At 56.3% G+C, this 19,074-nt stretch overlaps 7 protein-coding genes across 7 annotated transcripts; 3 read left to right on the top strand and 4 right to left on the bottom strand.

Moving 5' to 3' along the window:
* Positions 1-136: 136 nt before the first annotated feature.
* Positions 137-822, top strand: GGS23DRAFT_595463 (uncharacterized protein; the record flags this gene model as incomplete). Its single annotated transcript, XM_051518317.1, has 3 exons — positions 137-278; positions 345-715; positions 784-822. 3 exons carry the CDS (start codon positions 137-139, stop codon positions 820-822), a joined length of 552 nt encoding a protein of 183 aa, XP_051373474.1.
* Positions 823-1,063: 241 nt separating this feature from the next.
* On the bottom strand, positions 1,064-2,087 carry GGS23DRAFT_595462 (NAD(P)-binding protein; the record flags this gene model as incomplete). Its single annotated transcript, XM_051518316.1, has 3 exons — positions 1,064-1,361; positions 1,429-1,819; positions 1,886-2,087. 3 exons carry the CDS (start codon positions 2,085-2,087, stop codon positions 1,064-1,066), a joined length of 891 nt encoding a protein of 296 aa, XP_051373473.1.
* A 415-nt stretch (positions 2,088-2,502) lies between these two features.
* Positions 2,503-3,838, bottom strand: GGS23DRAFT_462298 (uncharacterized protein). The gene has a single exon (XM_051514131.1). It carries the CDS (start codon positions 3,501-3,503, stop codon positions 2,778-2,780), a length of 726 nt encoding a protein of 241 aa, XP_051373472.1. The 5' UTR covers positions 3,504-3,838; the 3' UTR covers positions 2,503-2,777.
* Positions 3,839-6,761: 2,923 nt separating this feature from the next.
* GGS23DRAFT_561679 (glycosyltransferase family 90 protein) lies at positions 6,762-10,712 on the top strand. Its single transcript, XM_051515968.1, has 5 exons — positions 6,762-7,143; positions 7,244-7,299; positions 7,371-7,475; positions 7,540-7,688; positions 7,753-10,712. The coding sequence occupies exons 1-5, from the start codon at positions 7,106-7,108 to the stop codon at positions 10,243-10,245; spliced, it is 2,841 nt and encodes a 946-aa protein (XP_051373471.1). The 5' UTR covers positions 6,762-7,105; the 3' UTR covers positions 10,246-10,712.
* A 603-nt stretch (positions 10,713-11,315) lies between these two features.
* On the top strand, positions 11,316-13,109 carry GGS23DRAFT_462187 (uncharacterized protein). The gene is made up of 2 exons (XM_051514129.1): positions 11,316-11,673; positions 11,735-13,109. The coding sequence occupies exons 1-2, from the start codon at positions 11,410-11,412 to the stop codon at positions 12,902-12,904; spliced, it is 1,434 nt and encodes a 477-aa protein (XP_051373470.1). The 5' UTR covers positions 11,316-11,409; the 3' UTR covers positions 12,905-13,109.
* Positions 13,011-14,179, bottom strand: GGS23DRAFT_462215 (uncharacterized protein). The gene is made up of 2 exons (XM_051514130.1): positions 13,355-14,179; positions 13,011-13,185 (listed from the first exon to the last, which is right to left on the bottom strand). Exons 1-2 carry the CDS (start codon positions 14,010-14,012, stop codon positions 13,118-13,120), a joined length of 726 nt encoding a protein of 241 aa, XP_051373469.1. The 5' UTR covers positions 14,013-14,179; the 3' UTR covers positions 13,011-13,117.
* On the bottom strand, positions 14,011-17,449 carry GGS23DRAFT_561672 (peptidase S8/S53 domain-containing protein). The gene is made up of 3 exons (XM_051515967.1): positions 15,793-17,449; positions 15,166-15,740; positions 14,011-15,109 (listed from the first exon to the last, which is right to left on the bottom strand). Exons 1-3 carry the CDS (start codon positions 16,951-16,953, stop codon positions 14,347-14,349), a joined length of 2,499 nt encoding a protein of 832 aa, XP_051373468.1. The 5' UTR covers positions 16,954-17,449; the 3' UTR covers positions 14,011-14,346.
* Between the last annotated feature and the right edge of the window lie 1,625 nt (positions 17,450-19,074).

Raw genomic sequence — 19,074 nt, 5'->3', positions numbered from 1 at the left:
TGTGCCCCAACCCTCGACGCAACCATAACGTCATCATCTCGACTACCTCCTTCCCCGTGACTGCATCACATTTCCTTGCCTCTCCTCCTCATCTCTTATCTCATCCTTTCTCTCTCCAGACCCGAACCGGCAAACAATGGGGGCCAAGGCGTCGAAGCCCGCCCAGTCGGCTATCCGGAAGTTCCCCTCGAGACCGACAGCCAATGCTCCTCCTCACGCTCGACCACGGCCGCCATCAGGACGCGCCGAGCCGCGAGCCTCGTCTGTGAAGGATGACGGTGGGTGGCACACAGGCGCCAGACGTCCGCTCTCTCCGGCTAACTCTCTCTAAATCCCTCGATTAGCAATTCGAGCTGATGGCATAGACCCGGACCCCAACCCTCTGACCAATCCAGCTTTCTCCCAGCGGTTGAAGCAGATGGGCGTCGCGACGCCGAACCCGACCCTATCAAATTCTTCCACCGTGTCATCTTCCCCCAGCCGCCCAGACTACGAGTCGACAGGCCCTAGCTTTCCTTCGCCGTCGCAAAACCCGACATTAAGCGCGTTAGAGGTGCGGCGGCAGTTGCAGGAACGCGCAGAGCTTGAATTTGAAAATCTCCGCCACGGAAGGGAGTTCCTAGACGCCGGGACCCTGAGGGAAATACTTATAATGCAAACACAAGGCGCCCCGGCGGTAGATATAGAGAAGAGGCTGAGGCTCAAGAGCGGTGTTGTGAATAGATTAGGGCCGCGTGGGGTGACAATACCCCTGTCAAGCGGATAGCAATGCTTCGCAACGAGGAAGACGCGAAGATATTCGAAAATTATATGGTTCAGTAATCGTTTTTTTGGGCCTCTCCTGAGCACATGATCACGGATCAGAGGTATACCAAACGCCGCCTATCGTAACGCTTCATACACCTGCTAAACGCTTATGCAGGCACAGCCAGCCATCGATGTTCGCGAGATGGGTGGGTATGATTAGCGATGCCACGCTCCCCAAACATCAACCCAACATGCCAATATGCAGCCTAGAAATATACCCCGCCGAACTCTCTCCTACGCCCGTCCCCGTATACGTCTACCAAGCTGCGTGACCGCCGTCGATCCGCAGGTCCGCCCCCGTCATGAAGCGACTGGCGTCGCTGAGCAGGAACACGGCCGCGCCGCGGTAATCCTCCGGCTTGCTGAGCGTATTGAGCATATTTTGCCTGGGCCACTCGACCGCGCGCTCGGGGTACTCCTCGAACAGCTTCTCGACCATTTTCGTGACAATGTAGCCCGGCGAGAGGGTATTGACCCGGATCTTGTTTGGACCCCACTCCATAGCCAAATTGCGCCCTAGTTGGATTACGGCAGCCTTGGAGGCATTATATACTCTAGAGGCTGGGTTAGCTCGTGCTGTTGAACAATCGGCCAGAAAGACAGACGGGATCCGTTACTTACGGGCAAATCAGTCCGCGATTTGCGATAGTTCCACTCATGCTGGCAACCAGGACGATGCTTCCGGGGCGGCCGCTCTCGTACATCCGTTTCGCTACCGCTTGCGCCGTCATGAGGACACCGGTGACATTAACGCCCAGCAAGCGGTTTGCGTCATCGGCCGTGTAATCCAGAGCTGAGGTTTCCTGTTGGATGCCGGCTGCTGCGATCAATCCGTCGATGTGTCCCTCCCTGGCGACGATCTCCTCGGTAATCAGCTGAAGCTTGGGAGCTCCAGCGAGTACATCTACCTGATGGTAGGTCAACGGGCTGCCTAGCTCCTCGGATGCCCGTTGTGCCACCCTGGCGTACGCCGTATCGGGACCTGGTTCGGCCTGTCTGTCGAAAATGTGTACTTAAGACGCCGGAATTGTCAGCATTCTCCAGCCGTAGAAGAGTATGTGGACTTCATCGCACATACCTCTTGCCCCCGCCTCCAGTATAGCTTCGGCCTGTACGAGACCGAGTCCTTGGGCCCCACCTGAAATAACGACGACCTTGTCCTTCAAGGAAAACTCGGGCAGCAGCCCAGGGCGCGCCTTGAGAGCCGAACCGTTCGTACTGCGTGGGGTAGTACTATTGTAGGCAGCTGCCGTCGTTGGTGTGCTAACGGAAGCAGACATTGGCACCGCATGCCGTGTGGTGCTACGGGCAAATCCGTTTAACGCGGTAGAGCGTTTTCGAAGCGCTCCTTGCATAAGTGACCTCATCGTGAATTTTCCCCGGTGTCTGAAGGACGCCGAGGATTTAATATAATCGCTAAAGACGCAATTTGTTGTCTGGGGAATCCTGCCGGGTGTCTTGTGAGTAATGATACCGGTGCCAACCTAATGATTTCTTACCTCAAAGCTGTTCAAGTCGATGTGCTCCCATTAAAAACGACACGGTTCGCGGTCAAAGTTGAGAATCCGAGTAATACAGAGTTGTAATTGGATGTGTACAATCGAGGGGTCGAGATGAGGACGTTCCACGATGCTGGATGATGACAGAGAGAGAGGGAGAGAGAGAGGGAGAGAGGCCGAGAGAGGCCGAGAGAAAATAGGATCTGGTTGACGGAGAGAGGGCCCTTCCGGGGTACCACGATACTTATAGCGACGCCTGGACGCCGCTCTGCTTACGACTATCGTGACCCGATACTTCCATTTTTTTGCCAAGCGGAACTCTCATACCGCAAACATGGCCCCCCTCCCCCTCTAACCTCCGCTCTCAAAAAGGTTGAGCTACAGACATAGTGCCTTGACTCATACCGAGCCAAAGCGAAGCGCGGCCAACTAACAGCGGGGGGGAAGGGAGAGGGCCAAGCGTTGCCCAGTCTAGAACGAGAAGCTTGCCGCTCCTCGACTCGCCCTGTGTGTGCGGTACATGCGGCGCAAGGAGGTACTTTTGGTCTGAACTCGGGCGACTTGGGGGTGAGAGCGGAGGGGACGGAGGAGGGGTTTAGACGATGGTGAGGATTTGAAAAGCCGGTACGTGATCCAAGACCTAGGTACGGTTATTCCATTGAATCGAATTTCGGTTCGCGATGACAACAGCCGAGGCAGTAGACAAGTAGATACCAAGGAAGGGTTTCGAGCCTGACCCCTTTGGGGCATTACGAGCCTAGGAATACACACGTGGACGCCTTGCAAACAAAGAGCACCGTCGGCGAAATCGCCATCTGAGGCCTTCGAGCACCCAAGCCCCAGCGAGCGAAGGCCTCTGAACCTTCGGCTTTCCCGTTCTGGCAAGCCAGAGCGAGTTAACAAGTGGAGTTTTGAGCTATTGCATAGACGCGCTAGCGACGTCAGCCATTCGTCTACTCCTGTGTATTTCGAGCTGGCCCTATCTCGCCGTAGCTTCTGGGGGGGGTTTTTTTTGGTCACGTCCGAGAGCCTAGTTAGGAGGCTAAACGGGGTGGAAGGACGGGCTGGGCCTCTGGCTCCGGCAACCGGATGATGGTGTTGTGGGTAGAGAGTAATATCAACCCGCGCCACATGATCACTTTTATTGCCCGGGTCCTTGGCCATGCATCGCTGTCTCATAGAAGTGTAGGTATACATAGGAGCTGCGAGTCTCCTCTTTTCCCCGCGAACCCACTCCGGGGTCGAGGTGCGCGGGAACTTGGCCTGCAGGGCTTGAAGGATTCCGGGTTCCCCTGTGGTTGGCGGCTGGCCGTACCTAAGGATCTAGCACGAGCTTGAAGTCGCTCGCAGACACTACGGGGGCTTCTGCGAATGATTTCGCGGCAGCGCTGAAGGCGAGTGGCACTATAACTGGGGGGGACCTTGGAGGGCGGTGGTTCAGCTGTAGGGCCAACAAGTTTTGACTCTGGGCCGTCGACAAAGAATGCGGGATCCGTGTCTCTGCCGCGGGTTCATCCTCGGCCTCTAGAATGGACGAATTCGAGTCTGACAGGCTTACCTACCTTACGCGGTCGCATGCGGCTTACAACACCGTGGCGCTCCCCCCGTTCACGATTCGCCGGCTTCGAGGCGAGCAGCAGAGATTCGACAGCCCACTCGATAGAACAATCCAGCCACTACAGAATCCGTCGGATCGTGCCAGGGTCCTCGCCAATGGCGGGGCCCCTGCCTTGATGTACCTACGTACCTACGTTGGGCAGAGGCATCGTCAGTGCCAACGTCGGCGTGGGGGTTGTTCCTAATGCCAATGTCCCTCTAGAACAAGCCCTTCCCCGGGGGTCCACGCGGAAAGGGATTACGCAGCGGGATGTTGGTGGAGAGAGTCTTGGACTCAAGGCACCCCCTGCTATATCTCTCAGCTTCGAATGCCTGCAGCATCGGAGACCGTGGCAACCACCGCGGACGATGGAGGGCAAAGAGCGGCACGCCCAAGAAGAAGCTTTCGCGATCGGGTCTCGACTATACGGGTCGGTTGTCGCCTTTGCTTACAAAGGCAGATATGGGCATCTGCTTACGCTTACCGTATGGGTGCCCCCTAATGGATTGCAAGTAGGTATGTAGTCGGCACCGGCTTAACGCTGGCGACATCCGTGAACGAGGGGATTAATCCAAGCCGCCCTCCCCAAGCCACTCACAGAGTTTGAGGTATCTTTCGAACACGAAAACGCCTATCCGCGCATCGTCCGGTGGGCTACCTCATTCCTACGATCATGTATTGGGATGGGAGGGAGGCCCCATCCAGCCTAACGTTTGGGTGTATGCCGCCGGCTCGTGCCGGCTCCCCTGACCCCGCTGGGGAGGGAGTCGGTGACCAATACTACGGGAACTAAGTCGTACGATCGTGAGGTGCACGGCACACCGCAAGTGTATGTACATACACAACACGGTCAGGATCGTGACCTTCTAAGAAGGAGGCGCAAGACGGGGTTGCGGAAATAATGAGTTTGTTGGACCTGTCAGTCTTATCGGGGCTAGACCGGCCGGTCCGAGTCCCCTTCCCCCCCCCCCAACTCTTAGGCATGAAGGTGCCGACAACGCCTAATTCTTTATATTCTTCCCAACTCGACAGCCAAGCGCCGCTCGCCTCCCACTCTCGCCTTCAAGCCGATGGCACATACATAATCCCGATGGGGTATAACAAACGTGTGTCGGTCAGATTCCGGGCGAGGCAGCACCCGCACGGCAGAGCTGTCTGAGAGTTACATGGCCGAGAAACCCGTTCCGGGAGTGTTAGTATTGATCCCCGTTTGTCTTGAGAGAGCGATCTCGTATACATATATTTATATGTATGTGTATATCCTACTCGGGGAGATCATATTGGCCCCCGACACTTCATTCCGCCCTCCGGTGCTGCTCCCAGTACCTAACCCACAGGCTGCGTCGAATTAATACGGATTCAAAGCGCCCCAAATCTCTCGTGACCGGGCACCCAATAGCCAGCGGCATGGGTGCGACCGCCCAATGGGATGTCGGGCTACACGATGCGGAATGGAAGCGACAGTAGCAATGACAACGATGCATGCAACCCTTGCGGTCTCGAACTGGGCCACAGCAGCTGCGTACACGCATGCGCAGGCCCCTCCGATAATGCCAACGGCGATATGACGCCGGGGCCAGTCGTGAGGGTTTGGGGCATCCCCTATCCGGCCGGACCGCACCCACGACGAGCGCGAGGTTCCTATTGTTCAACTAGAGACTGAACCGGGGGGGATCTATTAGGGAAGGCAAGGAACTTGATGCCGTGGACTAGCGTGAGCATCACCCGCGCGCTCGCATTGCTGCGTAGCACTGCTAGTGACGGGAAACCAACCGCGGTCGGCGGAGTTAAGTAGGGGTGGAATCAACCCGAGAGAGACATATCTTCGAAGCTGCGGCGTTGCAACCCGTGAGTACATGTTTCGTGTCCAAGGTTGCATCGAAGGCAGCTAGCCTAGGTATGCGTGTACAAGGCAATGCCATGTCGTATTCTTACGTAGCCCCGTGGGCATCGTTTCACATAGCAGTGTTGGCCATGTAGCAGTGCCTACAGCTCGATGCTGCCTCCCTTCAACTCCCTGGCCTCCTCTTAATACCGACGAACTGCTTTACTATCGGTTACTGCACACGCCTCATTATCACCGAGTGAAGACTACCTACACAATGCGTTGCACCTCTTAGATGGGCAGTGGATTTGCGCTTGATACGTAGGTGTGTGACTCTCTCTGCCCGTGTCGTACATCTAATCTGACTGAAGCCGAGCCGGACTATCCAGTTCTGCAAATCGGTCATTACGATTGGCCAGTACAAGCAATCATCGCTCCGCAAACCCCGTCGTGTACCGCGTCGTAATAGAGAAGGGAGTTAAGCACACTAAGCGAGCCGATAATAGCACCAATACCGCAACGCATAGCGAGTCGGTAGCCCCCTGCGCTCCGGGCTCCGCACACGCGTCGAGATCCTATCTCCGGGCGGCGATTCGTCGTAGGCTTCATGCCGGATCCCAATCTGTAAAAACCTCCGTGCCCAGCAGAGCCCGGACGTATTTCCTGAATTGCCGGGGGAGGCAATAGAGAGAGGATATTGCTTGGCTCATTCGAGAAGCTCCGAGGTGAGCTTGGCCTAGGTAGGTAGTCTTATGTCGCTCGGGTCACGCGCATGCCAGTCTTCGACCTCTCGGGAAATAAGAAAGAAAAGGGAATAAGGAGATGGCGGGGGCGTAAGAGAGGAAGAAAAGAACGAGGGTAAGAAATTGCAGCGATCTCACGGTCACTGTATTTCCAGTTCTAAACATGGAGAGCCAGGTTTAGGTACCAGGTGGGTACCTAATGCAGGTACCTTATGCATTGCCTGTATGGGGTATGCTCATATGTAAATATCTAGATATGCAGAAACCCTCCGTTCATACTTACATTGGTCATTCATTTGCTTGAGGGCGGTGAGGGAAAGGGGGGCTCTAATTTTACTAACTACGTCTCTTCTTCGCACTATGATCCCGTTCGTATTTTGCGCTGCCGATTACAGTTCCCGGATACGTGTCGCACGGCCTTTCGCTGCGCCACAGCATAGATGGACCTCGACCCTTTCTTCATCTCCAGCCCTTCTTGCGCGACGCGTTATTCCACGAGGTCACCCTCCTCAAGTACCTGCATACATCTCTACGTCTCTCCAATCCACGCTCGGTCCTGAAGTGAGACGCTATAGGCCGATGGAAAATCCTCGTTGAATGGCTTCGATGCGTCCGCAGCTTCTCTGCACACCTAATGGCACGTGATGGGGGTTCGAGGCTGACGGCTGTCTGGTGAGTTCCCGCCTGGGAGACGCCGAGGACGGGGGTCACACTCGGCTTCTTGCGAGAGAGCGCCGGCTAACCGGCGATGATGTTATTGTTCTCTGTGTAGCTTCCTAGCCTCATACATATGGCTGTCCTGTTCCCTGCAGAGACATTCCTTGACAGGTGAAGAGCCCTTCTTGCTAATGCTGCTTTTCCTCCATACTCTGCCGCCAGAGGCTCACAGAACCCTCCAGATCAGCCCCGGCTATCCTCCTTCTTGCTCCTGCTAATCGCAGGTGCGGCGGCTTTCTCTGCCAGCCTGTTTTCGAAATGGCTTCCTGGTGCCGATGGGAGATTTGGTCAGTCCTTGGCCGTCCGCCAAGTTCGTGGATGGGCCACTTCGTACTGACCACCCGCGCTCAGACTCGGAGGCTGTCCTCAAGCAGTCGTCCCTGTTGCCACATCGGCCCCGCCGTTTCTACATCCCTTGCGTCATCTTGCTTGTCATCATCCGGCTGGAGATCGCGCACAGGGTCATGGACGATTTCCAATGCGCCACCGAGGGCGTAGAGGTAGGTGCAGCAATGCCTCCTAGCCGTACCACCAGCGAACGCAAAGCTGATCTCCTCCATGTAGGCCTTTCTTCCCGCCTTCTTGGCCGCCTATGAGCTCCTCTCATACCGTGCCCCCCAAGTCGTGGTGGACCCCGATGAGCCACAAGATATGTGGGGTAACCCTTTGGATGACTTCAAGATCTGGCTCCAGGGCTCCCCGATCTCCCTACTATTCAGCACTATAGTCTTTGGCTATGGCGTTTATATGATGCACGGCTCTACGATGAAGTCTACCTTCTACTGTTCCGCTCTAGGCAATCAAAGCTCGTTCATCGTGGCCATGCAGTGGTTAGGGGTCTTAATCGATGCGGCCATCTTGATAATGCTCTGGAGAATACTCTCGTGGGCGAGGACGACGAAGAGCCGCCTTCGGACGCTTGGTGGCATCCTGGCCCTAGCCTCCCTCGGCGTCTCGGTCCTGTGTTTCGCGACACAAATCTCCCAGCGTCGCGAGATCATCGGCCATCACCCCTTCAAGGGAGTGGGTTCTCTCTACTTCTTCGACATCGTCAGTACCGGCCTGCTTATTTCTACCTTTGTCATTTCAACCGCGCTTTGGATTTGCGATTCCACCGCGTTAGAGCCGACGGCTGTTGCCACCTTCACTTCCGGAATGATCGCGAGTATCCAAAATGTTCTGTTGACCGGGACATATCAACAAACGTCTTCCCCTCAGCCACTGGCGGTGCTTTCCATCATTTCGTTTGGTTTCGTTGTCTTCACGTACGCGAGCAACATGAGATGGATCGTTATCTTCAAGCGGGTATTTCTTCTATCATTTCTGGTTTTAATTGTATTGACTTCGGCAATATTTACCTCGACGAGGAGCAAGACGTTAGGCCGCCATCCAGTAGATGACCTCGTCTATAACGGTAGAGTAGAATTAGACCGTTGGCTACGACATGCGAGTATTAGTACGACGCTCAGACTTGCGGTCGCCGTATACAAGGAAAATCATCAGGGACGCGACCCCCCGCCGCACTTCGACAAGTGGTTCGAGTTTGCGCAGCAGCGAGAATCTGTGATCATCGATGCGTTCAACCAGATCGATAAGGACATCCAGCCTTTCTGGGGGCTGAGCCAACGGCAAATCCAGGATCGCTTCGAAAAAGCAAGGGAGCTCCCAGGCATTTCTATCATTACCATTGCGGATGGAAAAGTATCTCACGGTCCACTCGCCGACCCTTGGGAACAAGTGGTGATAAGTGAGGCAGCGACTATGATTTCAGCCTTTGCCGAGTTCCTCCCCGACATGTCTATAGCTATTAATTTAAGGGAACGACCTAGGGTCTTGGTTCCTTGGGATGATGTTCATAGACTGACCATGGCTGGAAGCAAAAGCCGGTTTCAGTTCATCCCCCAACGCTTACGCAGCCTTCACGGAGGTGAGCCAGCAGACGACGGCCCAACCGAAGCATCCAGAGCGCCCTTGGGGTCAACCGCCCAACCGTACGTATCAGCGAAGAAATTCCGTCAGCTCGAAGCCCTAGCATGCCCGCCTGGATCGGCTGCCCGCGGAGGTGTACACTGGGACGTCAGGGACTTTTGCTCGTCTTGTGTAAAACCGCATTCCGAAGGACAGTTCGTGCACGACTGGGAGATGTTTCTCGATCCGTGTCACCAGCCGGACATATTCAACCTCCACGACTTGCATACGACACCTCATTTCCACGACTTGCACCAAGATCTTCTGCCAATCTTCAGCAGATCCAAGACCGACAGCTTCAATGACATTATCATACCGCTGTTCGGCACTTGGCTCGGGGGCGACGCGGATACGCGGCCATTCAATAACAAGTTAAACATCGTATTTTGGCAAGGCGATGCTAAAGATTCGCAAATCATGACACCTCGGTCGCTGCACGGCGGGCACCGGCACCGGCTGGTTCATTTCGCCAACAACGCTAGTGTCGCCGATAAAACCTCGATGCTCCTAAACGTCGGAGTAGACGGGAAGGATAAGTTCCAGTATGAAGAGGTGCATGTCCAGGCAGCCAACCGGCCGCTTCCGCTCGAATTCTCGTTTACCAACGCCGGGAACTGCAACGATGCGAGCTGCCAGCTTCTCGAGCGGGAGTTCGGTTTCAGGGAGCCGCCGACGTCGCTGCTCGACTACCGGTACGTGATGCTGCTCGACAGCGCCGACGGGCCGCCGCCGACCCTGCTGCAGATCCTGCGGTCGAACTGCGTGCCGATGCTGTCGTCGGTGTTCCGCGAGTGGTTCACGGACCGGCTGATGCCGTGGGTGCACTTCGTGCCGGTCGACCTGCGGTACCACGGCCTGCACAGCACGGTGGCGTACTTCACCGGCCTCGAGGGCAAGGGCCCGGTCAACGGGCGCGAGCGGCCGGCCAAGGGCCGCGTCGAGGACGCGCGCTGGATCGCCGACCAGGGCCGCAAGTGGGTGGACAAGGCCATCCGGCGAGAGGACATGGAGGTCTACATGTTCCGCCTCCTGCTCGAGTGGGGGCGGGTCATCCAAGAGGACAGGGACTCGTTGGGCTTCACGCTGTGAGCGGGGAAGTTGTCAACGCTGGTGGGGCCACTGCTTGCTTGCGGGTACTCACTGGTATGGGAACCGGAGAATGGCGTAGGATATAACGAGACGTTATACCCAAGAGTGGTTGGTATGGTGATGGAGCTGGGGCTAGAATGGTAGGGTTTTGATTTGGGTGCATACCCCCAGGAGGGGGATAATACCTTGGGTACTTATATAGAGCATCTCTTGCATGTGTAGAGTCTCTTGAGGTGGCATTCAGATGGGTTTTTTTTGTCAGCTAGACTGGTTTGTACTCAGAGCTTGAGCGGTAGAAGCAGTGGTATTCCTAGGCGCATAATAGGAGTCCCTGACTTGAATAGCAGGAATAGTTTCGTCTACGTTCTTATATAGGGCCTATGTACATACCTATATACATAGATGTGTATATGTAGATCATCATGGTGTTGTTGTTTTTTCCCAATGTCAGCCGTCGCCCTCGTCCCTATCCTCATCCTACGTGCCTCTCTTTACGTACTTAACGTGACACACACACATCTATAGAGACGGTTGTGCAATTGACCGAATATAAGATATGAGCAATGTGACATTACTTATAACTTTTCTATGGTTGATATAGCCACTTTATGTGCCTGGAGGAGACACATGAGGTAGGTACCTGGGTACCTAGGTACCTATGAATACATCCAATAGACAAGCCTGAGGTTGCCTCGGCGTGCCTTGTCTTACGTATGCCTATTTATAGAGCATCCCGATACAGGAATTAACATTCCCTACATAGGTATTCACTCGAAACGGCATATTTCCGAAGAAACCTCTACCTGTTAATTGCAAAATGTGACGTACGGTACCTTACATAGAGGCAGCTCTCCATCTCCGACCCGCCGCCCCCTCTTATCCCAAACCTGCCGAGCCAATCCCACATCGCCAACCTCACTACTACAACATACCTCACCTGCATCCATCCCAGCAACGGCGAACAATACAGAAGCATTACAACGTCTCTCTCTCTCTCTATCTCTCTTCGGACAAGCACAGAGCCCTACAGGAAAGCATCTCACCGCGATAGGATCTAACCAGGAACCAGCTCATCACGTCCTTTACGGCCATCACGTACTCCGACATCCGAATCGCAGCTAGCCAGGCTACGCCAAGTAGACCTGGAGAAGGACCCCTCCAACCATGGCGGTCATCGACGAGGAAACGTTCTCCAACATCCCCTGGGGAAACGGCGGAAGCGATTCGGCTGGCCTGGCTGGATCAAGCTCGTCGACGCCCACCATAGAAGCCGAGCCTCCCAGCACCGAAGACCAGCGCCATGCTGAAGACCTGCAGCGCCAGGATCCCGGCTTGTCCGGCGACATCATCGAGTGCACCGTCACCGAGCCCCGTAAAGAGAGCGACGGCACGAAGGACGCTTTTGTATCATATCTAATTACCACCACCGTGAGTCTGCGACACTGCCCACGTCCGGCGCTTTGGCACGGCTAATCAATCATCCGCGCAGTCCACGTTCCCCTCCTTCCAGAAACCCACCTTCACCTCCCGACGCCGCTTCACCGACTTCGTCTTCCTCTACAAGACCCTCTCTAAGGACTATCCTGCGTGCGCCGTCCCACCACTGCCCGACAAGCAGCGCATGGAGTACGTGCGGGGGGACCGCTTCGGCCCCGATTTCACCAGCCGGCGAGCTTACTCTCTACAGCGCTTCCTCGCGCGCACCACCTTACATCCCATCTTACGCCGGGCGCCTATCCTACATACCTTCCTCGAGTCCCCCGACTGGAATGCGACTATGAAGGCTCGCGCCTCGAGGAGCAGCACAGCCTCTGACCAGGGCAGTGGCGGCGTTTTCGATAACTTCGCTGACACCTTCATGAATGCCTTTACCAAGGTGCACAAGTACGACAAGCGGTTTGTCGAGGTGCGGGAAAAGAGCGACAAGCTAGACGAGGACCTCGGGCACGTGGAGAAGGTGGTGGCGCGGGTCGCGCGGCGGGAAGTGGATCTCGAGACCGATCTGCGGGACCTCACCGAGCAGTTCCAGAAGCTGATAACTCTGGAACCGGGGGTGGAGAGCGCCGTGCATGGCTTCGCAGCTAGCATCGAGGACACCGCTGCAGGTCTCAAAAAGCTCCGCGAGCACACGGACCAGGACTACCTCGGCAGCCTGCGGGACATGCAAGCGTACAGCCAGGCGCTCAAAAACCTGCTCAGGGCCCGGGAGCAGAAGCAGCTGGACTACGAGCAGCTGACGGAGTACCTGAACAAGTCCACGCTGGACCGGGACGCGCTGGCGTCGGGGTACGGGTACGGCAGCACGGGGGCGCTGGGCGGGGCGGGGGGCTTCATCCGGTCCAAGATCGAGGACGTGCGCGGGGTGGACCACGAGGCGTCGCGGCGGGAGCGGCTGCGCAAGATCGAGCTGCGCATCGACGAGCTGACGACGGAGGCGGAGCGGGCGAAGAAGACGAGCGAGGCGTTCGACGAGGAGGTGGTGAAGGAGGTGGTGGACTTCGAGCGGATCAAGCGGGTGGAGCTGAAGCGCCAGTTCGCCGGGCTCGCCGACGCGCACGTCGAGTTCTACGGCGGCGTCATCGACGTCTGGGAGCAGTACGTGCGCGACATGGACAAGGCCGGCCTGCTGGCGCTCGACCCGTCGACCTACGCCGACTAGAGACGACTTAGGGTCGCCGAGGCGGAAGCCTGAGACGAGCCGCCGGGACCCGAGCCGGCGGCCCGCGGCCGATCTGGAGGGAACGTGTTTCTTTTTTCTTCTCCTTCTTGTCTCCAAACGAGCTTACTAATACAATACACTACACTGCCGCTCGCCACCGCCGCGTCCCGGTGCGGGCCGCGTCGAGCTGGCCATGTCTGCCCCCTCCGCTTGTTATCTATCCAGGGTACGGTGCGCGCGCGTACGCGGACGCACGGTAATATAGGGAGTGATAAGAAGGGCTCGCTTCCTTTTCTTCTTCTTCTTCTCTTCCCCTCTCCGAGCCACGCACCGCGGGAGAGCAGGGCGGGGGAGGAGGAGGCGGAACACGAAGACGGACGGACGCGCAGCTACTATGACGAGGGCGCGCCTAGGTGTGTGTGCTAGCGGGCGAAGAGGGGAAGAAAGAACGAAAGAAAAGAGGGAAGGAGGCAGGAGGGAAGGCGAGAAGCGCGTACAGGCATACGGAAACAAGGGCACTCGGGGGGTGTTGACGTGGGAGGCAGGGAGGCAGGCGGGTAGGATGCAAGGTCGGAGTCCGGGGCGTTCGTTTTCTCTCTCTCCTTTTTTCCTCTTCTCCATCCTCTTCTTCTCCTCCTCCCCCTGCATCTCCTCTCCGCCTTCTTCGTCTGCTAGGTAGGCGGGCTGGGGGTTTTTTTTTTGGCTTCGGGACCGTCCTCGGCGCGTGGACGCGCGTACGGAGGGGGAGGGGGGGGAGCAGGACGGGCCAAGAGACAAACAGGAGAGGCTGGCGGGTGTCATCACGCGGGTTATGTCGAATCGCGTCGGCGAGCAGGGGGGAGGGAGGGGGGATCCGGGGAAGGAAAAAAGAAAAAAGATTTCGGCTCGCTCTCGCGTGGTTTCTTGCCCGTGGGACGGCTTCTCTCCTCTGCTCGGACGCGTGTACGTGTAGTGCTAGACGACCGGCCGGTTCGATCAATCGATCGGCCGAGGACTTTGTGCGTGTACGGCAACGTCGCCCTGGACCGCGGGAACTGCTGCTGCTCTTACTTGAGGACACACGTCGCCGGCGGACGGCGGCGTGTACGCATGTGTATGCCGTACGCATATTGTTGGTATGGACGCATGTGTGGATGTATGTATGTATGTAGCAATCTACACGCCCGCGCCCCGAACGCCGTACGGACCCAGAGCTCCTCCCCTCGTGCCGGTATCGACGATACTAGTACGCTGGTTCGAGATAAATATATACACATGTGCACGTGCGGGGGGGCCGCGCACCGCGATTGTCCTAGGTTACAGGATGCTGCCGCCAGCCTCACTCGCCCTCTCCCCGCCCCCCTTCTCTTTTCTCTTCCTGGTTCCCGGATTTATTTATATGCTTTTGGCGCGAGGGCTTACTCCCGCGGGAGACTTTTGTCGGAAGACTCTCAGCAACCTACTCATTTCTCGGTTAGTAACCTGGAAGTCTGCTGCTGGCGCGCGGCCCCTCCGGCGTCGCCGTTGTCGTCATCATCGTCGTCGTCGTCGTCGTCGCGGCTAGCCACGCTACGACGCTCCCGTGCCGAGCGGTCGTCCTCGTCCTCATCCTCGCTACCGCCAGCGAAGGCGTCGTACAGCTCGCCGCCCCGTCGTCGCTGGCCCTTCTCGACAGCTCCGGCGAGGCCGTCGCCGTCCTCCGCATTGAGCGGCTCGAACTCGTAGCTGTCGCGCGGGTTGTTCCGCAGCCGCTTGCGCCGGACGAACCAGAACCACGCTCCGAGCCCGCAACAGAAGGCGACGATGAGCCCCAAGGAGCCGTAGATCCAGGCTTGTGTGCTGGAGGACACGCCGAAGGTAGGCAGGAAAGAGGGCAGCCAGGAACTGGTGGTCGTCTCGGCAGCTGCGGCATCGGCGCCCGTCTCCGTAGCAGCACTCTCGCTCGAGGTCGCGCTGGGTTTGGTAGGCCGTTCGGGGTGATCTGATGGGACTACCGTGGGCGCTGCGGTGTTGGTGGTAGCCGGGTTCGGAGGGAGGCTAACAGTAGTAGTTTTCGCATCGTGGTCCTTGTCGTCATCCTCAGTCGGCATAGGCAACACTTTGGCCTTGGAGGGGTCGATGCTCTCGCCCCACAACTTGAGATGCCAGTCGATGAAGGTACCAGTGTCGTCGTTTACTTTAGTATCCCTGACGACGAGCGTCCAACTACCAATACCGGCTTCACCCCTGAGTTCCTGTTAGCTTCAAAATTCACCCACTACTGTCAAAGGCTAAAAGCTCACCAGTGGACGACGCTCATGAAGGTCCAATTGTCGTAACCGTCCTTGCTAGTATCTAGCTTACGCGTGGCCGAGAGATGGCTGACCACATTGTCTGGGCTGATGAGATCGACGCTCAAGTCGCCTCGTCGGGTGTGCTCGACGTTCATTGTGACCGTGACGTGTTCAAGGCGCTCCAGATTCGCCTCCGTAAGCATGTCTTTCGTGACTTCGAAGGTGACTGATAGACCATCATTGCCCTGGGGGATGGGCTGGTGAACATGCAACCACGGAGAATAATACCAGGCCTGGGGCTTCACGTTCTTCCAGGATCTCGCAGTTTCCACGAGGGCATAACTGTCAACCTTGCCGTACCCAAAAGTGTGACTGAACTTCTTGCCGATAGTGGTTGGCTGCCATTCCCCGCCCTCGAGGTCGATGGGCACCGCACTCTGCATCGCAATGTACTGCATATCTCTCCAAGACAAATCAGGGCGGATTTCGAGAGCCAAGGCAAATATGCCAGCGGCTAAAGGCGCTGCAGCAGAGGTACCCCCGTGTCCATTGTAACATTGGTTTTCCCCAACATCCGTGGTGTGCTGGGGTAATGTTAGTAGGCAGACCAGCAGCTGGGGAGAGAGAGTCACGTACAATAGCATCTCCATTACCACTGCTGTAGGTAACGACAAGCTGTGCCGAACATTTTTCTGAATAGTAAGGGTGAGACCCCTGCCTATCTATGGCGCCGACAGTAATGCTGTAGATGCTGTTGGTATAACCATCAAAGTTGCAGTTATCATCACTCGCGGCGCCGTTTCCACTAGCAAACACGTAGATAGACCCTAAAGAATTGCGTCCGTTCTGCACACCGTTCAGCATGGCGGCCTTGATAAGGACACCGGGGGCATCCATGGACTTCCCGTCGTCGGGCGGGCCCCAAGAGCAGGAGTAGATGTGGTTATGATCGAAGTCGTAATTTAACGCCGCGGCCTCGTCCGCATCGGAAATCATCTTGCTCAAAATCCGGATGCCGGCGATCTTGGAGTCGTACGCTACGCCGATACCGCACACGTCGTTCTTCGCAGCCGAAACCTCGCCGGCGCATCGGGTGCCGTGCCGGTCGTCGTCCAGAGTCGGACGAGGCTCCGGCCTCTGATCGTTGAAGTCATAACTACCGAAGGCGTAGTAGTTCGGCTTCAGATCATTGCTGTACATGTCGAGGCCATCGTCGACTATAGCTACGGTGGCGTTCTTGCCCGTGACCCCCGAGAGCCAGACATCGGTGACATTTACGTCGTGGCCGGGTTGAATGGTGTTAATAAGATGCCACTGCTCGTGAAATATGGGATCGGATATGCCCAGCTTCTCCATGACGGCTTTCTGCACTTTCACGACGTCCGCGCTGGGCTTGTCTGCTCGCCTGGCAGGATAAAACCCCGCTGGAAGGGGTGGGATGACGCGCTTCTGCATAGGAGCCCGTAATTTTTGCTTGCCGGAGAATTTGACGCCGTCAAGGACATCTAGCCCCCCCAACGACCGTCTTCGCCGGCGCGCTTGCACGGCGCGGCGCACGATGTCGTCGTCGGATTTCCTGGTAGAGAATACGTGGTGGCCTGTGAGCTGGCCTAATTGGCCCTCGTGCCTCAGGCCTAGACGGGTTGCAATTTGCTGGGGTGGCACATCGCGCTCGAGATGGAGGACGTAGTAATCGTGGGTGTCGTAATTCCGGCGGGGGAGGGTCGCGGGCGCGGTCGCGGTGCCTAGTCCAGCCAGGCCGCCCACGATGAGGCTGACGAGGGGAGCGAGCTTCATGTTGGCGAATGGATTGGGCGTGTACAAGGACACCCTTTGTGTCTCTAGTCGATACTACGGGTCGCGCGTGTGGGCGAGCGGGCGAGCGGGTGAACGAGCGAGGGTATGGGCGACGTGGAGGAAGAGAAGACGAAGGCAGGCGTCGTAGCTGTTCAGTAGAGAGATCCTTTCCGTCGATGAGAACCCTTTGGCAATAGGAGGTTTCGGTAAAACAGGATGCCCTTTTTCGAGGCGATAAAGAAGCCCTCTCCCCGTTCTGGGATCAATTCCCCCGGCTTACGAAAACACAACACCAGAGCTTCCCGCCCGGTCGAGCGAGGGATGTGAAGGCGTGTTAATCGGGACGCCGCGATACTATCGTCTGCGTGGCATCAGATTGGCGCCAGCAACATACACGAAAAGAAAAAATCGAGAAGCGAGGAAGAACACGAGACAGATAGGGAAAAAGATGATTCTTGGTCTTCCTCCCGTCGCTTGCAAGGGCCGGCAATGGATTGGAGAACGGGCTGTGTGGGTGGGATGTGTTACTAATATTACATTAGGAGATGCTCCTTTGGTCGTAGGCGCCTCAGTCAGCCTCGGTACGTACCCAGACGCCTTGATGCCAGGTGTTCGCGAGCCATTAGGGGGAGGTACCAAAGGAGGTACCTATATTGTACATGCATGTTACCCAAGTACCTACAGGTACCCGAGGACGCTTGCGCGGCCCCCAGCCACACCACCTTCAGGTCGACTCGGTTGAGAAATAATACTGCTTAGTGTTATAGAACGCTTTTCATCAAACCCCCTTCCATCCGCGTATGGATATCCTGAAAGCAGACGCACTACCCATACGCATGTCCCGCGTTATCCTATTATCCTCCAGGGGAACAACACTCTTTTCGTATTAAAAATTCTTTTTTTTTTTCCTTTTTTTTTCATACAAAAAGGAGAAGGGGAATCCGAGCCCAAGCTCCTCGTTATCGGACTAAGGGTATTGAACCTGGGTTCCTGTCTATCGTCCCTCCCGACTGCCCTCCAGATTTTGCCGGAATGGCTACCAGCAGTTTGGCGATTTTAGGCTCGGTTGATCTTGCGTTGGGCAACCGCTTGGGTACGAAGGCCCAGTTAGAAAGCCCCGTGTCTGAAGCCGTATACGGGTCTTTGCGTCGAGTCAACGCCATATCACCGCTAGCGAGCGTGTCTAGCAGTCACGAACCCGCTCGATATTGCAGCACGCCCAGGCAACCTAGAGCAATCGCCGCGGCGAGGTTTGCTTATTCCTAAGAATCAAGGCGGTCAGAAATGCACCATCATCCTCCACAATGTCTTCCAATAGGATTGAGAACCAGCCGGTGAAGTCTCGGTGGGGTTTCGTCGGATTGACCCTAAACCTATATTGCTACAGTCGCTAGCTAAGGGGTTGGAAGGGCTCCCGTAGGACTTCATCCTCAGTTAACGCCGGCAACACCGAACTGTCTGGCACGGGTTGGTGAACCTCACTACTCGTTCTGGCATATACTTATAGTCCTTCTACCCGGAACTCCCATTGAGTGAGAAAAGCTCGCCACTTCAAGTGATACCTCGTTTATGAGGAAAATGCCGTCCTTGAGTGTAGGTATATTATCGGAGGGGCAAAGGCTTTTAGATTTTTGTCAGGAAAATCAAGATATTCGTAATGACTCAGGGCAACTCACTCTGCGTTGTCCCTTTGGGTGTATAGCTGTGTTTTCGGCATCCAACGGGTTTCAAGCACCCCCTCCAGGCTTTACATTGGTAACAAGCTTTAAGCCTTCTCATATGGAACGGACGCCCTCTATCAAAATTTTCAGCGAAAATGGCCTCCGGTGCTAAAATATTGTACCTGTTCAGAAATACCATGAAGCGGCCGTCTTACGCCTGTCTCTGGAAAAGATGAGGAAATGAAAGCGATTGGGTCTGCGGAGTGCGGAGGCGAGCTCCACCACCCGGATCAGCCTCAACAGACCCGCCGGTCTCGGTGCAGCTTGTTGGTGATGTGATTGCTGTTGACAGGGAAAGACACCGAAGGAAGCATGGAATCCGATGTTGCACCTGCAGGATATATTGATGTACGACTATGTTGAGTATTGTTTCAGCGAGGAGGAGGCAAAATACGAGAAT

This window comes from Durotheca rogersii (assembly GCF_024521655.1).
Source record: "Durotheca rogersii strain YMJ 92031201 chromosome Unknown GGS23scaffold_6, whole genome shotgun sequence".
Taxonomy (NCBI): domain Eukaryota; kingdom Fungi; phylum Ascomycota; class Sordariomycetes; order Xylariales; family Xylariaceae; genus Durotheca; species Durotheca rogersii.
This window is presented reverse-complemented; position numbering and strand designations above follow the sequence as displayed.